We start from the raw sequence: 17,057 nt of genomic DNA on the forward strand, positions 1-17,057 counted from the left end.
ACTAAGAGAGTTAAACCTGAACTCAAGTTGCACCAAGGTAGCAGAGAATGTCCTAATGGGAAAATGGTTTGTTGCCTACCAATGATTCTACCAATTACTTGTCTAGATATATATAAATATACATTAAAAAGTTGTTAGTGTTAGGAATTTAGCAATATTATAATAGGGTATTTGATACAGATTATTTGAGTTATTTGCAATATACATATTTTTTATTTTAAAAATGTGATAGATTATTTAGTGAACCTTTTATTTATATATATTACAAAACCAAAATAATTTAAATAAACTAAAAGCGAAAGAAGACTATTTAGGAGATGGAAGAGGGAGTGCTTTTTTTATTTTTTATTTTTTTGTTATCAACTTTTAGCTTACCAGTTACACCAAACATACCAAATAAAAGGAGCTTCTACAAAACTTCTATTTTGGAGTGCACCACATGCAAGTTAAGACATTTTTTGTGATTTTAATACAACTTTCAGTCATAAGCAGAAGGACCACAATAAATCATAATTAAATATCACTTTAGATATAACCAATAAATTCTCCGGTTAGACCAAAATAACAATTACAGTAAGTCATAATTAAATTATAGCCAACATTACAACGAGTTATAACCAACACCAAAACACATCATAATCTAATATCACTTGAGGTATTATCAAAAATTTCTTCAGTTATAACCAAAATAACATCTATAATTAATTATAATTAAATAAGTCATAACTAATGACTACAAAAAGTCAGGCATATAATACATCATTTGTTAAAGTGTTATATAGAATTCCCTTATAAATATTATGAAATATGTATATATATATATATAAAATATTCGGAAATTCTATGCTTTGGTTTACACTTTTGTGTCTTTGATTATGACCAGTTATCTTGTTAGTTATGACACATTGTGATATTGGTTATGAAATTATTTCGGTGATGATTTAAGAGTTGTTTGGTTATACCTAATGTGATGTTTGGTTATAACTCAACAGTTTTTATTTATTTATTTTATATATATATATATATGATTCCCATAGTTTTGAGTTATGTCGCTTGTGATAATCAAACTCACAAATAACATAACTTGTATATGGTAGCATTACCCTATATATTTATATATATTGGGTAAATTAAGACGGTAGTCCCTGTACTTTACCTCTTGCATCATTTTAGTCTTTGTATTTTCAATTGGCTCGATTTTGACCCAAAATTTATAATTTTATCTCAATTTGATTCAATTACAACTCTTAGCATTTTTTAATGAAAAATACGCATATGAGTATCATGTGCCATATTCTTAAGGGTAAAATTATAAACTTACTCAACTCATTTAATTAATCTCAATCAATTTAGTGATTTTCCTTATAAAAAAAAAACTAACAATAAACTAGACCAAATTAAAATAAAATTTAAAATTAGGAGTTAAAATTGAGGTAATTGAAAGCGTATAGACCAAAATGACACAAGTAAAATATAGGGACCACCATCGTAATTTTATTTTTATTTTTTTTAAATAAAGGAGGGTATCAACTTATTACATTCAGCTTATAAAATCATAACTAGACATATGATACACTTTTTTTTAACGTGTTTATTATAAAATTTTCTTATAAATATTATAAAATTTATACATATATATATACATATATATTTATAATAAAGGATGATCAACTTACTTTACTCATCTAGCCAATAAAGGTTAGAGAACTCTTCTTCTTTGATGTCAAAATCACTTTCATCCAGGGTTGCACATTCCTAAAAGAAAAGAAAGTAAAATACATATAAACAAAAAATACATATGAAGCACTCCAGTTTAGTAGTCTCTTGTAAATGTTCAAAGATAAAAGAGTTCATCAACTGACAAAAATAATTAACCGTAAATCAAGTTGAAAAAGAAAGTCTACCTCTCCTTTCAGAAGTCGTTCCTCTAAATACTTATTGAGATCTTCTGTCCAAAGGACTTCATTGCCACATGTACTTACAAATATCTGTGACATGCGCACTTGTCCCAAAGTAAAGTTGTGCATATCCGGACACCTCTTCAGAACAACTCTATTTAATGATGGCAAATTAAAATTATAGTTTGCATTACAGAAACTATTGAGGTTTGGTAGATCTTTCAGTATTAGCCACTCCAACTTTGGGAATTCAATCACATCAATCACTTCCTTGAGCCCATCCTCTGTTGCTGCAATAACTTCTTCCATCACTGGACAAGACTCCAAATAAAGTACTTTAAGTTGTTGAAGAACCATGGCAGTGGAACATGTGAATAGATTTCTCAAGAGGGAACATTTCTTAATTGTTAGGTATTGTAGGCTTTGAAGGCCCAGAATTCCATGGGGATCCTTGTTCCACAAACATGTCAATTGAGGTAATCCATCCAATTCCATCATTCTTACTTCAATTAATGGCCTAACATGTTGTCCTTCTCCAACATTTAGCCCCTCAAGTTGAAAAACCTCTGCCACCTCACTACAATTTCTCACAATTAACTTGTCTAGATTCGCTACATCCAAGAATTTTAAACTTATTTTGCCAGCCTGAAGATTCCAAGGATGTATCTCTCTTGAGTTTACACAATTATCGAGAACTAGTGTCTTCAACTTTGGGAAAGAAACCTGCAAAGATTCATTTAGTCATCTTGTTTTATAACAGAATGAAATAGGCTTGTATATTGGAATTCAACGTCAGTGATGATTGATGAGACATGTTTCTCATATTGATGAGCCAAAATTTTATTTTATGTGTGGATTATGAATTTAAGTAAAGATTTAAAAAAAAAAATTATAAAAGCAATGTCAACAAAATATAAATTATTATTATTTTTATTTCCCATTATCTTTCGAAATTTCTATCCGAATTTATGATCAAAATGTTCAAAATAAATAAATAAATATATATATAGATTTGTTTATTAAAAATGATAAATCATGCAAATAATGATTAGCAAGTGACACACGCAATGCGTGTACAATTCAGATAAGTAAGAATAAAAATAAATAATAAAAAAATTAATATCATAATATTTATGTTGCCTAAGTGGTAAGATTGTTCTTAATGAAACTTAAAGTCTTGGGATCAAACCTGGATCATGCTTTTGAATTACAATTTTTTTTTTAATTTTAGGCTAGATAAAGCTGCCACTGCATAACGTGAAGGCTTGACTAAACAAGACAAAAAATGAGATACAGATATCTCATAAAAGGTAGGTCTCACGTATATTTGGAGGTGTAAATCCTTATTATTTTTAATTATTTTAAATTTTCTAACATAATATATGATATTTTCTAAATTTTTGGGAGTGTGGTCACCTCCCTCTACACCTCCTAGATCCATCCTTGGGGATCTCACCCTTTGTAAGATATCTATATTTCATTATGTGTTTAGTTTTTGGAGTATTATTGCTTTATTCCATTTATAGATTAAACTTAACCTTTTGTCTCCTAAAACATTGTGTGGGAGCCGAGTTTGGACGATTGCAGAAAGGCCAAGTACATACTTGGAAGCTTATTATGTGAACATCTCATTTGGCCCCATCTTGCATCACTCGGAAGTCGAACATCCTAGTCGACCGCAGAACCAGTTAAGCAAGGAGCCGAGTGGGAATTGATTCATGACGGAAGAAGCCGAGTGAACATTCACAGGGTGGATTGAAAGTGGGCCAGACCCTGAGGCCCACAAAACAAGTATATATAAAAGAAGGACAGCCAAAATAGAGGTATGAGTGAAAAAATCCAAGAAACTTAAGACTTCAGCAAACGTGAGATATTTACTGACTTATCCGTCGGAGTGCTAATTCTGGCACCACCGACCGGAGTGTTCATTCCTTTTCAGGTGATTGGCTGAGGATCTCGAGTGTCACATTGGATTCAAAGAGTATTTCCAAACCACATCACCACAATTGGCGTCGTTTGTGGGAATTACTCCAGCACATCCATGGCGGGCGTGACGGAAGATCCTCCGGCAGTCGCTGACGACCTTACACCACAAGTTGATACCACTCCAAGCAACCTGCTTGGACCAGAAAACGTTAACGCACGAAGAGCTTTAAACTTCAACTCAGTTGCCCCAACCTCACCCTCGACATTAGCACATGAGACAATGAAAGCAATTATGGATCAAGCGAAGCAAAACGAACAGAGGTTGGAGAACATGGTGGCGGAGAATGAGCGGCTTCAACAAGATTTAGCCCTGGAGGTGGCAAAATCCCAACAGGTTGTGCGCCAAGATCCGGAACAACCTCTGAGAAAGGACCATCGACGACCTCGAATTTGGAAACACGTTACCTTCCATTGGAAAAACTCATCCTTACTCTCGTCATGGCAGCAAGAAAACTGATGCATTACTTTTAGGGCATACCATTGGGGTATTAACGGATTACCCCCTCCGGTCAGTACTTTGAAGTGCAGAGGCGTCAGGGCGCATTTCGAAGTAGGCTCTCGAACTCGGCCAGTACGATATTCAATTTCTGCCGAGGACCTCAATCAAGGGACAAGTGCTTGCCGACTTTGTCGCCGAATTCACTAGAAGCCTTGCCGAATTTCAGTCTGATCAAATTCAACCTAAGCCGAATTGGAGGTTATACATCAAGGACTTGTGGCAACTGTACTATGACGGGGCATCCAACCAACGTGGTTGTTGTGCCGGCGTTGTGATCATGGCTCCCGACGGGTCAATAATTGAACAGGCAGTCAAACTCGGCTTTGAAGCATCAAAAATGAGGCCGAATATGAAGCCTTGCTAATCAGCTTACGAAATGCACATCTCCTTGGTGCTCAGCGGTTGCTTGTCTTTTGCGACTCAAAGTTGGTCATCAATCAATTGAAGGGAGAGTATGCGGCCAAAAACGACCGTATGGCAGCTTACATGAAAACAGCAAATTCCTGGCTGGCCAAATTTTACCATCATGAATTGAACCAAATAACCCGTGATCAGGACACACATGCAGACGCCCTGGCTTGCCTAGTCTCCGCCATTAACTCAGAGATTAAACGAACAATTGAAGTGGGATTCATCCCTGAGCCGAGTATTGGCCCTTTTGAGGCAGTCCAGGTCAATGTCATAGAATTAGGTCCGAGTTGGATGGACCCTATCGCTGCATTCCAATCTTCCAAACAGCTCCCGCTGGATAAGAAAGAAGTGCACAAGCTGCGAAACAAAGCACTATGATACTACTTGGATCTGCGAGGAAAGCTCTACAAAAAATCCCTCTTCGGTCCATACCTAGAATGCGTCCATCTAAATAAAGTCGAGGAACTCCTAGCTGAAATACATGAAGGAAGTTGCGGTGCCCATTCTGGCAGGCACTCTTTGGCTCATCAGGCTGTAACTCAGGGGTATTATTGCCCAACAATGAAAGCTGAAGTCGAATGTTATGTCAAGAAATGTGAACAATGCTAGAAGTTTTCCCCTTTAACCCATTTTCCTGCTGAAGAGTTAAGCTCTATAACCAGTCCTTGGTCGTTCGCCCAATGGGGACTTGACATCGTCGGACCATTGCCTCGCGCCCCGGGCAACTGTAGACACCCCATTTTTGACTGCCCTTAAGACTTGGACGCGACTGATGGTTTACTTGGTAGAGAAAGGTGTGCAGGGCAAAGGTTCAATTTCTTCGGCAAGAGGAGAGTCCAGTCCCAACTTCATACCCCCTTTTGGACCAAAACAATCTTGATCAAAAGATTTTAGACTTGAAACCCTCTCTTTCAAAATGTTTTGAAAATAAAGTTCCTACGATGTTCCGACACTCGCTTTTCATTAAATGTTGCGCTTTTCGATAAACTGAGCAAGGACAAAGTGGAGATGAATGAAAGAGAGATGAAATCTTTGAAAAATATTTCAAAAACACTTTGTTTAGGGGTTTAGAGTTGAAAAAAAGAGAAAAGGAGAGAAGAAAACTAGTTTGGGAGAAGTTCGGCATGAATCCGGGTAGAAGAGAGTCGAGCAGACCTCGCTGAATCGGGCTTATTCATCGGTATACTTGGATTTTAGCTATGAGGCCACCACCATTGGAAATCTTACTTCCGGGGCTTCATTTTTCACCCAAGAATCTCCTAAAGCCAAGTCCGGGTGGAGGAGATATGGTTGGTTGAAGTAGGGGATCAATCCGGTTGGATAGAATCTGCGCGGCTTCACCAAAACAGGCATAACTTTTTCCACAGGAGGAATTTTAATGCAAGGTTTGCGCCATTGGAAAGCTAACTTCTAGGGCTTCAATATGGACTCCACCGACCACTTTTTTTCCTTGGAAGCCATGTACCGGCCACCAATTTAGCCGGCCGGCCAGCAAAATAGCAGGCCGACCATTTATAGTAGCCAGCCGACCATTTATTTGGCCGATTGTCTCCTTTTCTGGCCGGTACCACATTTTTGCCTCTTGTAGGCATGGTGCATGCCAGCTGTGCCAGCTGGGATGCACAGACATTACCCCCACACACGTGTGTGGCTGTTTTGGCCCCTTTGCACCCTTTTTGACCCAAACTTCTTCTAGAAGATTGCACCCTTTGCTCAAGCTTCTTGAGGAAGCTTGACCCTTTGTCTTAGCTTCCTCAAGAAGCTTGCACCCTTAGCTTAGCTTCCCTTGGAAGACTTGACCCCTTTAGGATAGCTTCTCTTGGAAGCTTAGCCTTTTCCTTGGTCTATATAAGGAAACCTCTCTTCTTCACTAGAGAGGTTCAGCAAAACCAAACCTTATATGATATATACCTGATATATATCACTCTATCTCTCTATATCTCCCTCTCTCTCTTCATTTGTGTGTGTTTGAGAGCTTAAAAGTGTGTTTTGTTCTTAGTTTTGCACTAAGTCACCTACTATTACACCATACTTCGACTTGAGAGGTTTTGAGAGGTTGTTCTTGGAGTTTTGAGCCGGTTTTGATCGTAAGGAAGAGGCTGAGGTTGTTGTTCTTCAAGTGTTCTTCAAGGGTAACACTATTTGCTTTATATTCCCCAATCTTGCACTAGTTTTTAACCCACTTTGCATGCTGTTTTAGACTTTGTATATAACTTGAAAAAGTCTTGTATTTGCATTCTTAAGATCTTTCATTAAGGTCATTTTGTTGTTTGGGGTCGACCTCCCCCTCTTAGGCCTTGTTTGGCCCTTTTTGTGCTCTCTTTGTTAAGCTTTGAATACTATTGTGTTTTGGTCTTTTCACCACTAAAATCCAGTGGGTTTTCAGTGGTGATGAAGAGGGTTTGAAGTCTTGCATAGGGGAGGGACACCCCTCTCCCTTTGTCTCTCTTTTGTTCATGTTCTTAGCTCATAAGGGTAGGATGCATGCTTAATTGTTTTTGACTCCATTTCAGAGGTTTTTGGGTGTTATTGGGTCATGTTATGCCTTTGTTTTTGGTCGGATTTATGACCCTTTGCATGCCTAATACACTTGCTTTGTAATCCTCTATTTTGCCTAGAAGTGCATCATGCATTTAGCCTACCATGCTCTCATGTTTTGGCCTAACTTTGTGAAGTTCTTGGTCATATTTTGCCATGCTTGAGGTCTGTTGGGTGTTGATTTGGTCATGCCTTTCATGCTTTGTATAGTCTCTTTGCATTCTAGCATGTTGTCATCGGGTGTGTGAGTCATTAGCATGCATTATCTTGGCTATTCCAGTGATTTGGAATCACTTATTATGCCATTTCAGTCCATGATTTATGCTTTCATGTTTGCATTTTGTTATCCTTTCAATGCTTTGGAGAGACATGATCCTATGCTCCATATATGGCCTTGCTTGCATAACATAGTGGATTTGGCATTATCTTTTACATATTTTCAGAGCTTGTTATGCTTGTGATTTGTCCATGTTTGTCTCTCCTTAATGCGCTTGAGAGTTGACTTCTTGCATGCCTAAGTGTTAGACTTCCTTATGTGCACATTCGAAGGTGTTTAGCCCATCATTTCCATGCACTTTGGCCACTGTTTTGGGGCATGGCTGAGGCCTCCCACTTCAGTTTAAGACCACTCTTGTACATAGTTGCGTTAGCTTAGCATGCTCATATTGCATTGCATGAGTTGCATTACTTTGCATTGTACATTGCATACATGCATTACATTTTTGCTTGGTTTGGGGGGTCAAACCAAGCATGAGGATTGAGATGTGTTCGTACTCAAAGTGACGTAACGTGTCTCACTCCTCTGTCGCCGATGCCCTTGATCTCAACATGATAGGGCATTGGCACTCATTTGTTTTTGTTGCATGCATTCATATTGAGTTGCAAGCTTGGTACCTTGGGCCATCATGCATCGAAATGCGTGATTGGCGGCCTGAGGGCCAAGGGCCACACTCCCTTGAGTCCATAATATGATTGGGAGAGTGGCCAGGCACACATTGCTTTGAATTTCCTTGCCATGCACAGTCTGCCCTCTGCTGTTGTCAAAAACAGGATTCTGCAAGAATTTTTGGTCGACCGGCCACATACAGTGCTGACCGACCACCAGTGTCCAGTCGATGACACAAGTTTTGGCCGATAAGACTGTTCCCATGGCCGGTGACCTTTTGTTCTGGCCGGTGACATCCCGGAGCACTCGGAGGGTGAATTAAAAGGGGTCTGGAGACTTTCATAATTTTCGGAGGGGTGAGGCAGTGTAAACAGAGGCAACAGTGCCATGGTACGGGTTTCCAGGCGAGACGGATCGAGCATGCATCATCCCATCATTCTGAGGCGGGCTGCGGCCACCTTCCTTCTGCATTTAATTTGTTAATTAATTAGAAATTTTGTAATTAGTTATTTAGTGTGAGAGTTAATTAATTAGGTGGTTTGTAATATTTATTCGGACCCTCCGAGCGAGGGCAATTGTGTAATAAGTGTGCGTGAGTGTGTGTGTGTCTTCCAACCCCACGTCTTTCTTCCCTTTTATTTACTAGCTTTCGATGGTTAGTTTAGGGCATGTTTCAATTAGCATACTTATGATAGCATGTTTGCATACATTCATTCGTTTTGCATGCACTGGGCTCAGCGCATCATACTAACTGCATTTGTATTTCAATCCCAAATTGAATACGTGTTAGCTGTAGCATTTCACATGTCATTTTAGAATAGCCGAGCCTATTGTAGTTGCATTCCTGCATGTGATACATTACGCATTTCTGTATAATTAGGAACATGTATAGATTTCTAACATAGCTTTTGTTTTGGCTTGGAGTACTCTGTAAGTCTTTTCGCTTTAGCATCCTTGCATGCGTGTAAGTGTTGCCATGACAGCATGCTTACCATGAGGCTATTTGCTTATATGATATAACTGCCTGAATGCCTGTGGGTGAAGGTTGGGTTGCTTAAATTGGAACAATGCATTGAATGCAAGTTTTAAGCCCACTTAAGAGTGGCAAAATTATATTTTCTAAGCCCACTTGAGGGTGGCAAAATTCATGTCTTAGCCTACTTGCGGATAGCACCATCAAACCATTTCCAAACAAACAAACACGAAATGTTTCGTTCCAATTTAGGCGACCCAGTCTATACTTGTTTGCTGTGCACATAACATAGTGAATCTAGGCTAATAACCGGAATAAGAACACGTAATGTTTTCAAAACAAGATATCATGGTTAGTAGAGGTCGATCTTCGGATCGGGCGAGAGGGGGTGCTCATAACTGACCTTCCCAAATTGTACCCAAGTTCCCGAGCCAAGGCAACTTTGGTGATGACGGACACATGGCCTTAGGAAAACGAGTCAGGGTTTCCCTAAATTCCCCCTAAATAAAATATTTAGGTGGCGACTCTGTATCTGGCAAAGCAGTCCACGTTTGGCACTTATTTACAAAAATCTGTTTTCCAAAACGATTTGCCGGATTTGGACTCTTTGGTTCAGATTTAGAACCGTGACAATTTGAGAGTCCGAACTGTAGTGAGCCCATAAAGAACAGAACGGGACTCATCCTCCCGGGGCGTTCGGGGGACGTCTACAGCAACAAGCGATTTTTGATTGTCATGACGGATTATTTCACAAAATGGGTCAAAGCAGAGGCATTGACACACATTCGACATAACGATGTGAAGCGTTTTGCATAAAGAAATATCATAACACGATTCGGCATTCCAAGGGTAATTATTTCTGACAACGGTACCCTGTTTGATTGCGGTGTCTACTGAGGGCTTTGCAGTAAGTACGGAATTCGGCCCTATTTCCCCACCCCGGCTTATCCACAGAGTAATGGCCAAGCCGAAGCCTCCAACAAAGCCATTTTCGACGGCATCAAGAAGAGGCTGGAGAAAGCTAAAGGCAGATGGGTCGAAGAATTGCTGAGTGTATTGTGGGCTCATCACACTACTCCGATACGGTCCACTGGGGAAACGCCATTCGCTTTGTGCTTTGGAAATCAAGCAATCATCCCCTTGGAGATCGACCTCCCAACCTTGAAATCAAAAGCTTTGATATGGGCCGAAACGACATGATGTTGGCATTGGATCTAACTCTGATTGAAGAACGAAGAGATCGTGCCGTTGCGTCCATGGCATGATACCAGCAGCAGCTCGCTAAGTCGTATAATCAACGAGTTCAGCTACGCCGCTATGTTCCAGGCGAATTGGTCTTGAAGAAAGTGCTTCCAGCTGCCAGGAATCCGGTTGATGGAAAATTGGGTCCCAACTGGGACGGCCCTTATCAGATCGACTCAATCACGGGAACAGTGGCATATCGGCTTAAAGACAAATCTGGGAGGAATCTGCCACGCCCTTGGAATTCCTCGCATTTGCGTAAATTCTATCATTGAACCCGACTTGTGGGGCATGATACCTGTTTTGAGTGATTCACCATGTATACATTTCGCTTTTGCAATACAAAGTTTGCTATTTACTTATTGTGAAACTCAGTGCAAAAGTCTCCCGAATAAAGACTCCGGATTCGGAGCGCCGTTCGTGCATGACACGATTGGCCAAGATTAAAAAGCCTCCGAATACGGAGCCCCATCCGTGCAGGTCACGTTTGGGCCGAACAAGACTCCGGATTCGGAGCGCCCTTCGTGCATAACACGATTGGCCAAAATTAAAAAGCCTCTGAATTCGGAGCCCCATCCGTGCAGGTCACGTTTGGCCCGAATAAGACTCCGGATTCGGAGCGCCCTTCGTGCATGACACGATTGGCCAAGATTAAAAAGCCTCCAAATTCGAAGCCCCATCTGTGCAGGTCACGTTTGGGCAGAACAAGACTCCGGATTTGGAGTGCACTCCGTGCATGACACGATTGGCCAAGATTAAAAAGCCTCCGAATTCGGAGCCCCATCCATGAAGGTCACGTTTGGGCTGAATAAGACTCCGGATTCGAAGCGCCCTTCGTGCATGACACGATTGGCCAAGATTAAAAAGCCTTCGAATTCGGAGTCCCATCCGTGTAGGTCACGTTTAGGCCGAATAAGACTCCAAATTCGGAGCGCCCTTCGTGCATGTCATGAGTGGCCAAGACAAAAAAAGCCTCCAAATTTGGAGCCTCATCCGTGCAGGTAACTTTGGGCCGAACAAGACTCCGGATTCGAAGCGCCCTTCGTGCATGACACGATTGGCCAAGATTAAAAAGCCTCCGAATTCAAAGCCCCATCCATGCAGGTCACGTTTGGGCCGAACAAGACTCCAGATTCGGAGCGCCCTTCGTGCATGACATGATTGGCCAACATTAAAATGCCTCCGAATTCGGAGCCCCATCCGTGCAGGTCACGTTTGGAATGAATAAGACTCCGGATTCGGAGCGCCCTTTGTGCATGACAAGATTGGCTAAGATTAAAAAAGCCTCCGAATTCGGAGCCCCATCCGTGCTGGTCACGTTTGGGCTGAATAAGACTCCGGATTCGGAGCGCCCTTCGTGCATGACACGATTGGCCAAGATTAAAAAGCCTCCGAATTCGGAGCCCCATCTCTGCTAGTCACGTTTGGGCCGAAAAAGACTCCAGATTCGGAGCGCCCTTCGTGTATGACACGATTGGCCAAGATTAAAAAGCCTCCGAATTTGGAGCCTCATCCATGCAGGTCACGTTTGGGTTGAATAAGACTCCGGATTCGAAGCGCCCTTCGTGCATGACACGATTGGCCAAGATTGAAAAGCCTCCGAATTCGGAGTCCCATTCGTGCAGGTCACGTTTAGGCCGAATAAGACTCCGAATTCGGAGCGCCTTTCGTGCATGTCATGAGTGGCCAAGACAAAAAAGCCTCCAAATTCGGAGCCTCATCCGTGCAGGTCACGTTTGGGCCGAACAAGACTCCGAATTTGGAGCGCCCTTCGTGCATGACATGATTGGCCAAGATTAAAAAGCCTCCGAATTTGGAGCCCCATCCATGTAGGTCACGTTTGGGCCGAACAAGACTCCAGATTCGGAGCGCCCTTCGTGCATGACACGATTGGCCAAGATTAAAAAGCCTCCGAATTCGGAGCCCCATCCATGCAGGTCACGTTTGGGCCGAATAAGACTCCGGATTCGGAGCGCCCTTCGTGCATGTCACGAGTGGCAAAGACAAAAAAGCCTCTGAATTCGGAGCCCCATCTGTGCAGGTCACGTTTGGGCCGGATTCAGATGCCCGTCGTGGATCTCACGACTGGCCGAGTTAAAATGACTTCGAATTCGGAGCCTCATCACTGAACGACACTTTTGGGTCGAGTTGTCATTATAATTCGGCACGCGTGTCCTATGTAATTAACAAGCATAAACGCATTTGATGGAAGATAGAAAAAGATTGATAATATGTTTACACATTAAATGAAATAACATGCCGACATGTCAAATAATTCGCTTTATTAGATTAATAAAGCATAATTCGCTACTAATCTACGACAGAGCGTTACAATATGTTTAAATTCTATTTGGCTTCCCCTTCGTCGTCGCTCTTCTCAATTTCAAAAGCCTCAAAGGGAAAGTGACAACTCTTATATAATGGCGACGCCGAATCAACACCTTTTTCTCGGAGAGCCTCTGCTGCGGTGAGCTTTTCCTTAGTCTTCTCTATCCCAACTTTTCAGCCATCGTGGAAGCCTTTTACGGCTTCCATCGCAAACATGTTCGCCGTATCACGATCGACAAGTGCATAACTGATAAGCCATTGAGTCACCATTTCTTCCACAATCAGGTTAGCTTGTCCGGTTGGTTGTGTCTGAGCGGCTTTGACCTTCCTTAGCTCACGCTCAGCCGTTTCCGCGCGAGCTTCCAAATTTCGAATACGTTCATCTTTCTTCTCTATTTCACGTCGCGCGGCACGAAGGCGCATGTTGAATTCATAGGCAGTGTACAGCCCTTACACCGCTCCATAAATGCCCTCTCGAAACACCTCGAAGTCAGGTCGACCAACCATCGACTGCTGGACTTCTGGCAAAAAAATCTGTCGTGCAAATTTGACTGCCACGTTCAGATCGCGGATGATGGAGTCTGCCTCCGTCATCGGTTTATTCCTAACGAAAACTAAAAAGTTCAATGGGCATGGCGGTTCACTGGCCTGACTTCGCGAACGAGGGGAGCTCCCCCGTTGGCGCTTCTCCTTCTTCGGTGACCTGCTTCGTCGACACGGAGAGTGGCGCCCCTCACGTGCTGCAGATGCCCTACCTCCCGTACGGGAAGGTTCGCCACCTCGATTCATTACTGAGTCCAGCTCAGCCAGCGTTCTACCCTCTCCCTTACTGTTAAAGAATAGTCTAGTTGACATTCACACTCCTCCGGCCACGTCTGACGGACAAAGTTGAGTTACTTTTTGACACACAATTGGAATTTCCTACTCTCTTTTTAATCACTCAGGAGTGCACCTCACTCCCGAGGCGACCTCCTCAATGCGCGCACTCCATAGGCCACCAACATTCGGCGTTCCAGCTCATAATGGGGCAAGGGCAGATTCGTTAATCTTAATGGCTACCCTTCCAGTATCTTTGCAAACTGCAAAAATACTGAAAGTTCTCAAAGACCGCTTGAGCGAACAAAGGACCGCTCGAGCGAACTGACCAAAATCTGGACAACAATTCTATTGAAAAAAAAAACTCACAACCTGTTCCAAACGCAACAACGACATCTAAACAACCAAACTCAACAAGAAATAGAATGAATAAAGATATGAACAACCATTCAAGAATAGGAACCCTGGATCCAAAACAATAAACGGATTGGGTCTAAACCAAAATCATTATAACCTTCCACCCTTAACGAATTCCGTCCCTGAAATTTAAACAACGCCACAACACGCACATACACAATCACAACCACAACAATGCTTCCCAAAAGCCATAACACCACAAACTACTCAACCATGACCACCTCCTTCTCAATAATAATGCGATAAAGTAAAATGCAATAAAGAAATAAAATTCAAGCTATAACCACGCAAGGAAACTTATCAAAATCACTTACGATGCTAACACGTAACAAGGTACAAATAACACTTCAAGCGAGGAAATTCAAACACACATCACACTCAATTATTTCAAACCCAAAAGCACCTCCACTCATAAAACCACCCTAAATACTCTATTCACTCAAAATCTTCATCTTTCCCTTCACATGACGACGTAGACATTTCCAAAGCAAAACCTCTCAAAAGGCAAAATTTTAACCCACAATAACCTAACTACGCCAAGGAACACAACCACACACAAAAGAGAATAAAACCATTCCTAGTACCCATCATGAATTCTAAGTTACAACTTTTACTATATAAACAAAGCTTGCCACAACAGGCACACCAAAATTCTGGAATTGAAAACAACCAAGACCCATCATAAACTTTTGTTCCTGTTTGTCTTGTTTGCCACAAAAACAACACCACAGTTACGCCAAGACCCAAACCACAACATCTACATGACAACTCCCAAAACCAACCTCGGGCTACCCGTCCACACAAATTCAAAATCTCCTTTTTACCTAGGTGCATTACACAAACCCACTACTAGTTTAAAACAACTAAATTTCCAACAAGAAAAGTTTTAGTTCCCAATTTTCTTTCCAAAAGACTTCAATTGATAACGCTCCCAACCATCGCTCGACCAATGACACAATCATTTCAAAAATAAAATGGTAATCATGTTACGACATAGAAATAGAACACATCAAACATGATAACAAGAAGTTAAACAACAATAGAAAATCACCCGAAAATTACATTCCATTACCACAACGATGACATCCATCAACCACCCGTAACTACACCCTTTCTAGCAAAACAAGCTGCCACAATCGTCTCCACCTACGGAATAACAACACTGATCAAAACGCATACCCGGATAACACTCTGAACAAATGATCTTAAGATATACACAAGATTAAAAACAGCTGAGGATTAATTCACCCCGCTTCACGAGAATACCAAGAAAGGACTACACTCACTATGCACTGTGCCAAATTTCTACCCTAGGTATCGGTCACTACCTTGACTTTCCTCACTAACAACACACTTGAACTCCTTATCATCCACTACCTCAGCTCACCGCCTTCCCTCAAATCCAATGCCTCTTAGAATTTCACCTCATGAATATAAAATTTACACTTCTCAAACTTAACTAATCATGAAGGGGTCTAAACAGCTCAAATACTAACAAACCATCCACACATTCTTATAAAGAAAGGACAACTTAACCAAGCCAAAGAAAGGAGTTTGCACTCAATCTTGAACTTACAAAGGCTCCTGTCAACCTAGGACAAAAGGTCACTTTAACACGTACTCAGCTCTTATAATTACTTTTAATACTTCCCTTAATTCTCCTAGTGTCTCACTACCACCCAACTCAAAATATACCTATAATATGAACTGCTCTACTGCGAACTATCATACCTCTTCATTGTAATCAAACAAGGAGTCAACGTCCCGGGATCACAACCCTCACTGCATAGATACAAAGTACTCCTATTCCACAGACAAAGCTTGCAAAAAGGACTCTACATTTAGTACAAGAAACACATAACCAACCACATCAACACACTCTCACATACTGCCAGTATATGATAACTACCACAAAACGAAACTAACTGCCCTTAGTAGACTAGGACGAAATTTCCAAAAATGAAACTCAAGGCACCTTCACGTCAATCACTCTTAACTACTCCAAACACCAATACTACCAACTCCTAATGACCTGATAAGGAATTCTTAAAGATGTACTAAGGACACCGATTCATCTAACTCACTTCTTGGTATGATAACAACAACACCTTACCCTACACCGACCCATTAGACTCAAACACTTAATCTATGCAACCACTCTCCTCACTTAGCACCAAAACAACAATATTACAACACCAAACACTCCTATATGTGGTTCTACAACCTCTCCCGCACCCTCTTAAGTTCGAAGTGGACTTCTCGAGGCCAAAACACACAACTCCCCTTCGCAGAACAATATACACCCCCCAACGCAAATCACATACAACCACACCACACCACACTGAAGACCAATAAGGTCCATGATAGGCTCACTACCCACACCAATCCACATACATCCGACAATAACACTGCTCCTGTCACTACAAGACACAACCATCCTACTCTCCCAAGAAGCCTCCACTGCAATAAATTAAAACTTATACTTTTATCCTAAGCCAATAGCCAACATCAACTAAACTGAACATACTCACTGGTATAACTCCACCCTCACAATGTCCCAACTAGTCACAATGACCCTCAAAATACCCGTCTTCCATAACCAACTCTAACGTCCACCCATTCTAAATCAATTTCAACCAAACACAAATTATTTAACATAGCAAACAATCTCTAGTCAAAATAAGGCTCTCTGACCATCACATTCCCAAGTCAAAATGCAATAGTTCATACCCATCAATATGAAGATTTCCAAATTCCATAACTCATCACATTAAGGAAAACTCAAAATCACAACCTAACTCATAAAAATAAACAATCCACCATACATACGTATATAAACAAAAGTCGTAATATTACAACATTCCACACTTTACAAGTTATAAAACAAAACGATCACATAATACTTACAACCATTTGCCCTCCAGTCACAAAACAAGGTATAACCAAAACTAATAACCCAAAACAGCCATCCCTCCGCCAACACCACTATCACCTTTCTAACCAGACTGTCGAGACTGGTCATTCTCAACCCTCGAAACACTTCCAGAATTCTGACGCCAAGAA

The 17,057-nt window shown here is 41.2% G+C and overlaps 1 protein-coding gene across 1 annotated transcript in view; it reads right to left on the reverse strand.

Moving 5' to 3' along the window:
- Positions 1–17,057, reverse strand: part of LOC114288387 (disease resistance protein At4g27190) — a 95,526-nt gene that overhangs the window by 1,641 nt on the left and 76,828 nt on the right. The window contains exons 4-5 of the mRNA XM_082879384.1: positions 1,905–2,621; positions 1,677–1,755 (exon numbers count right to left, since the gene is read on the reverse strand). Coding sequence (XP_082735510.1) covers positions 1,678–1,755; positions 1,905–2,621 — 795 coding nt within the window. The 3' untranslated portion in view covers position 1,677. The remainder of the gene's footprint in view (positions 1–1,676; positions 1,756–1,904; positions 2,622–17,057) is intronic.

This window comes from Camellia sinensis, chromosome 7 (assembly GCF_055761805.1).
Source record: "Camellia sinensis isolate YWXY chromosome 7, ASM5576180v1, whole genome shotgun sequence".
Taxonomy (NCBI): Eukaryota; Viridiplantae; Streptophyta; class Magnoliopsida; order Ericales; family Theaceae; genus Camellia; species Camellia sinensis.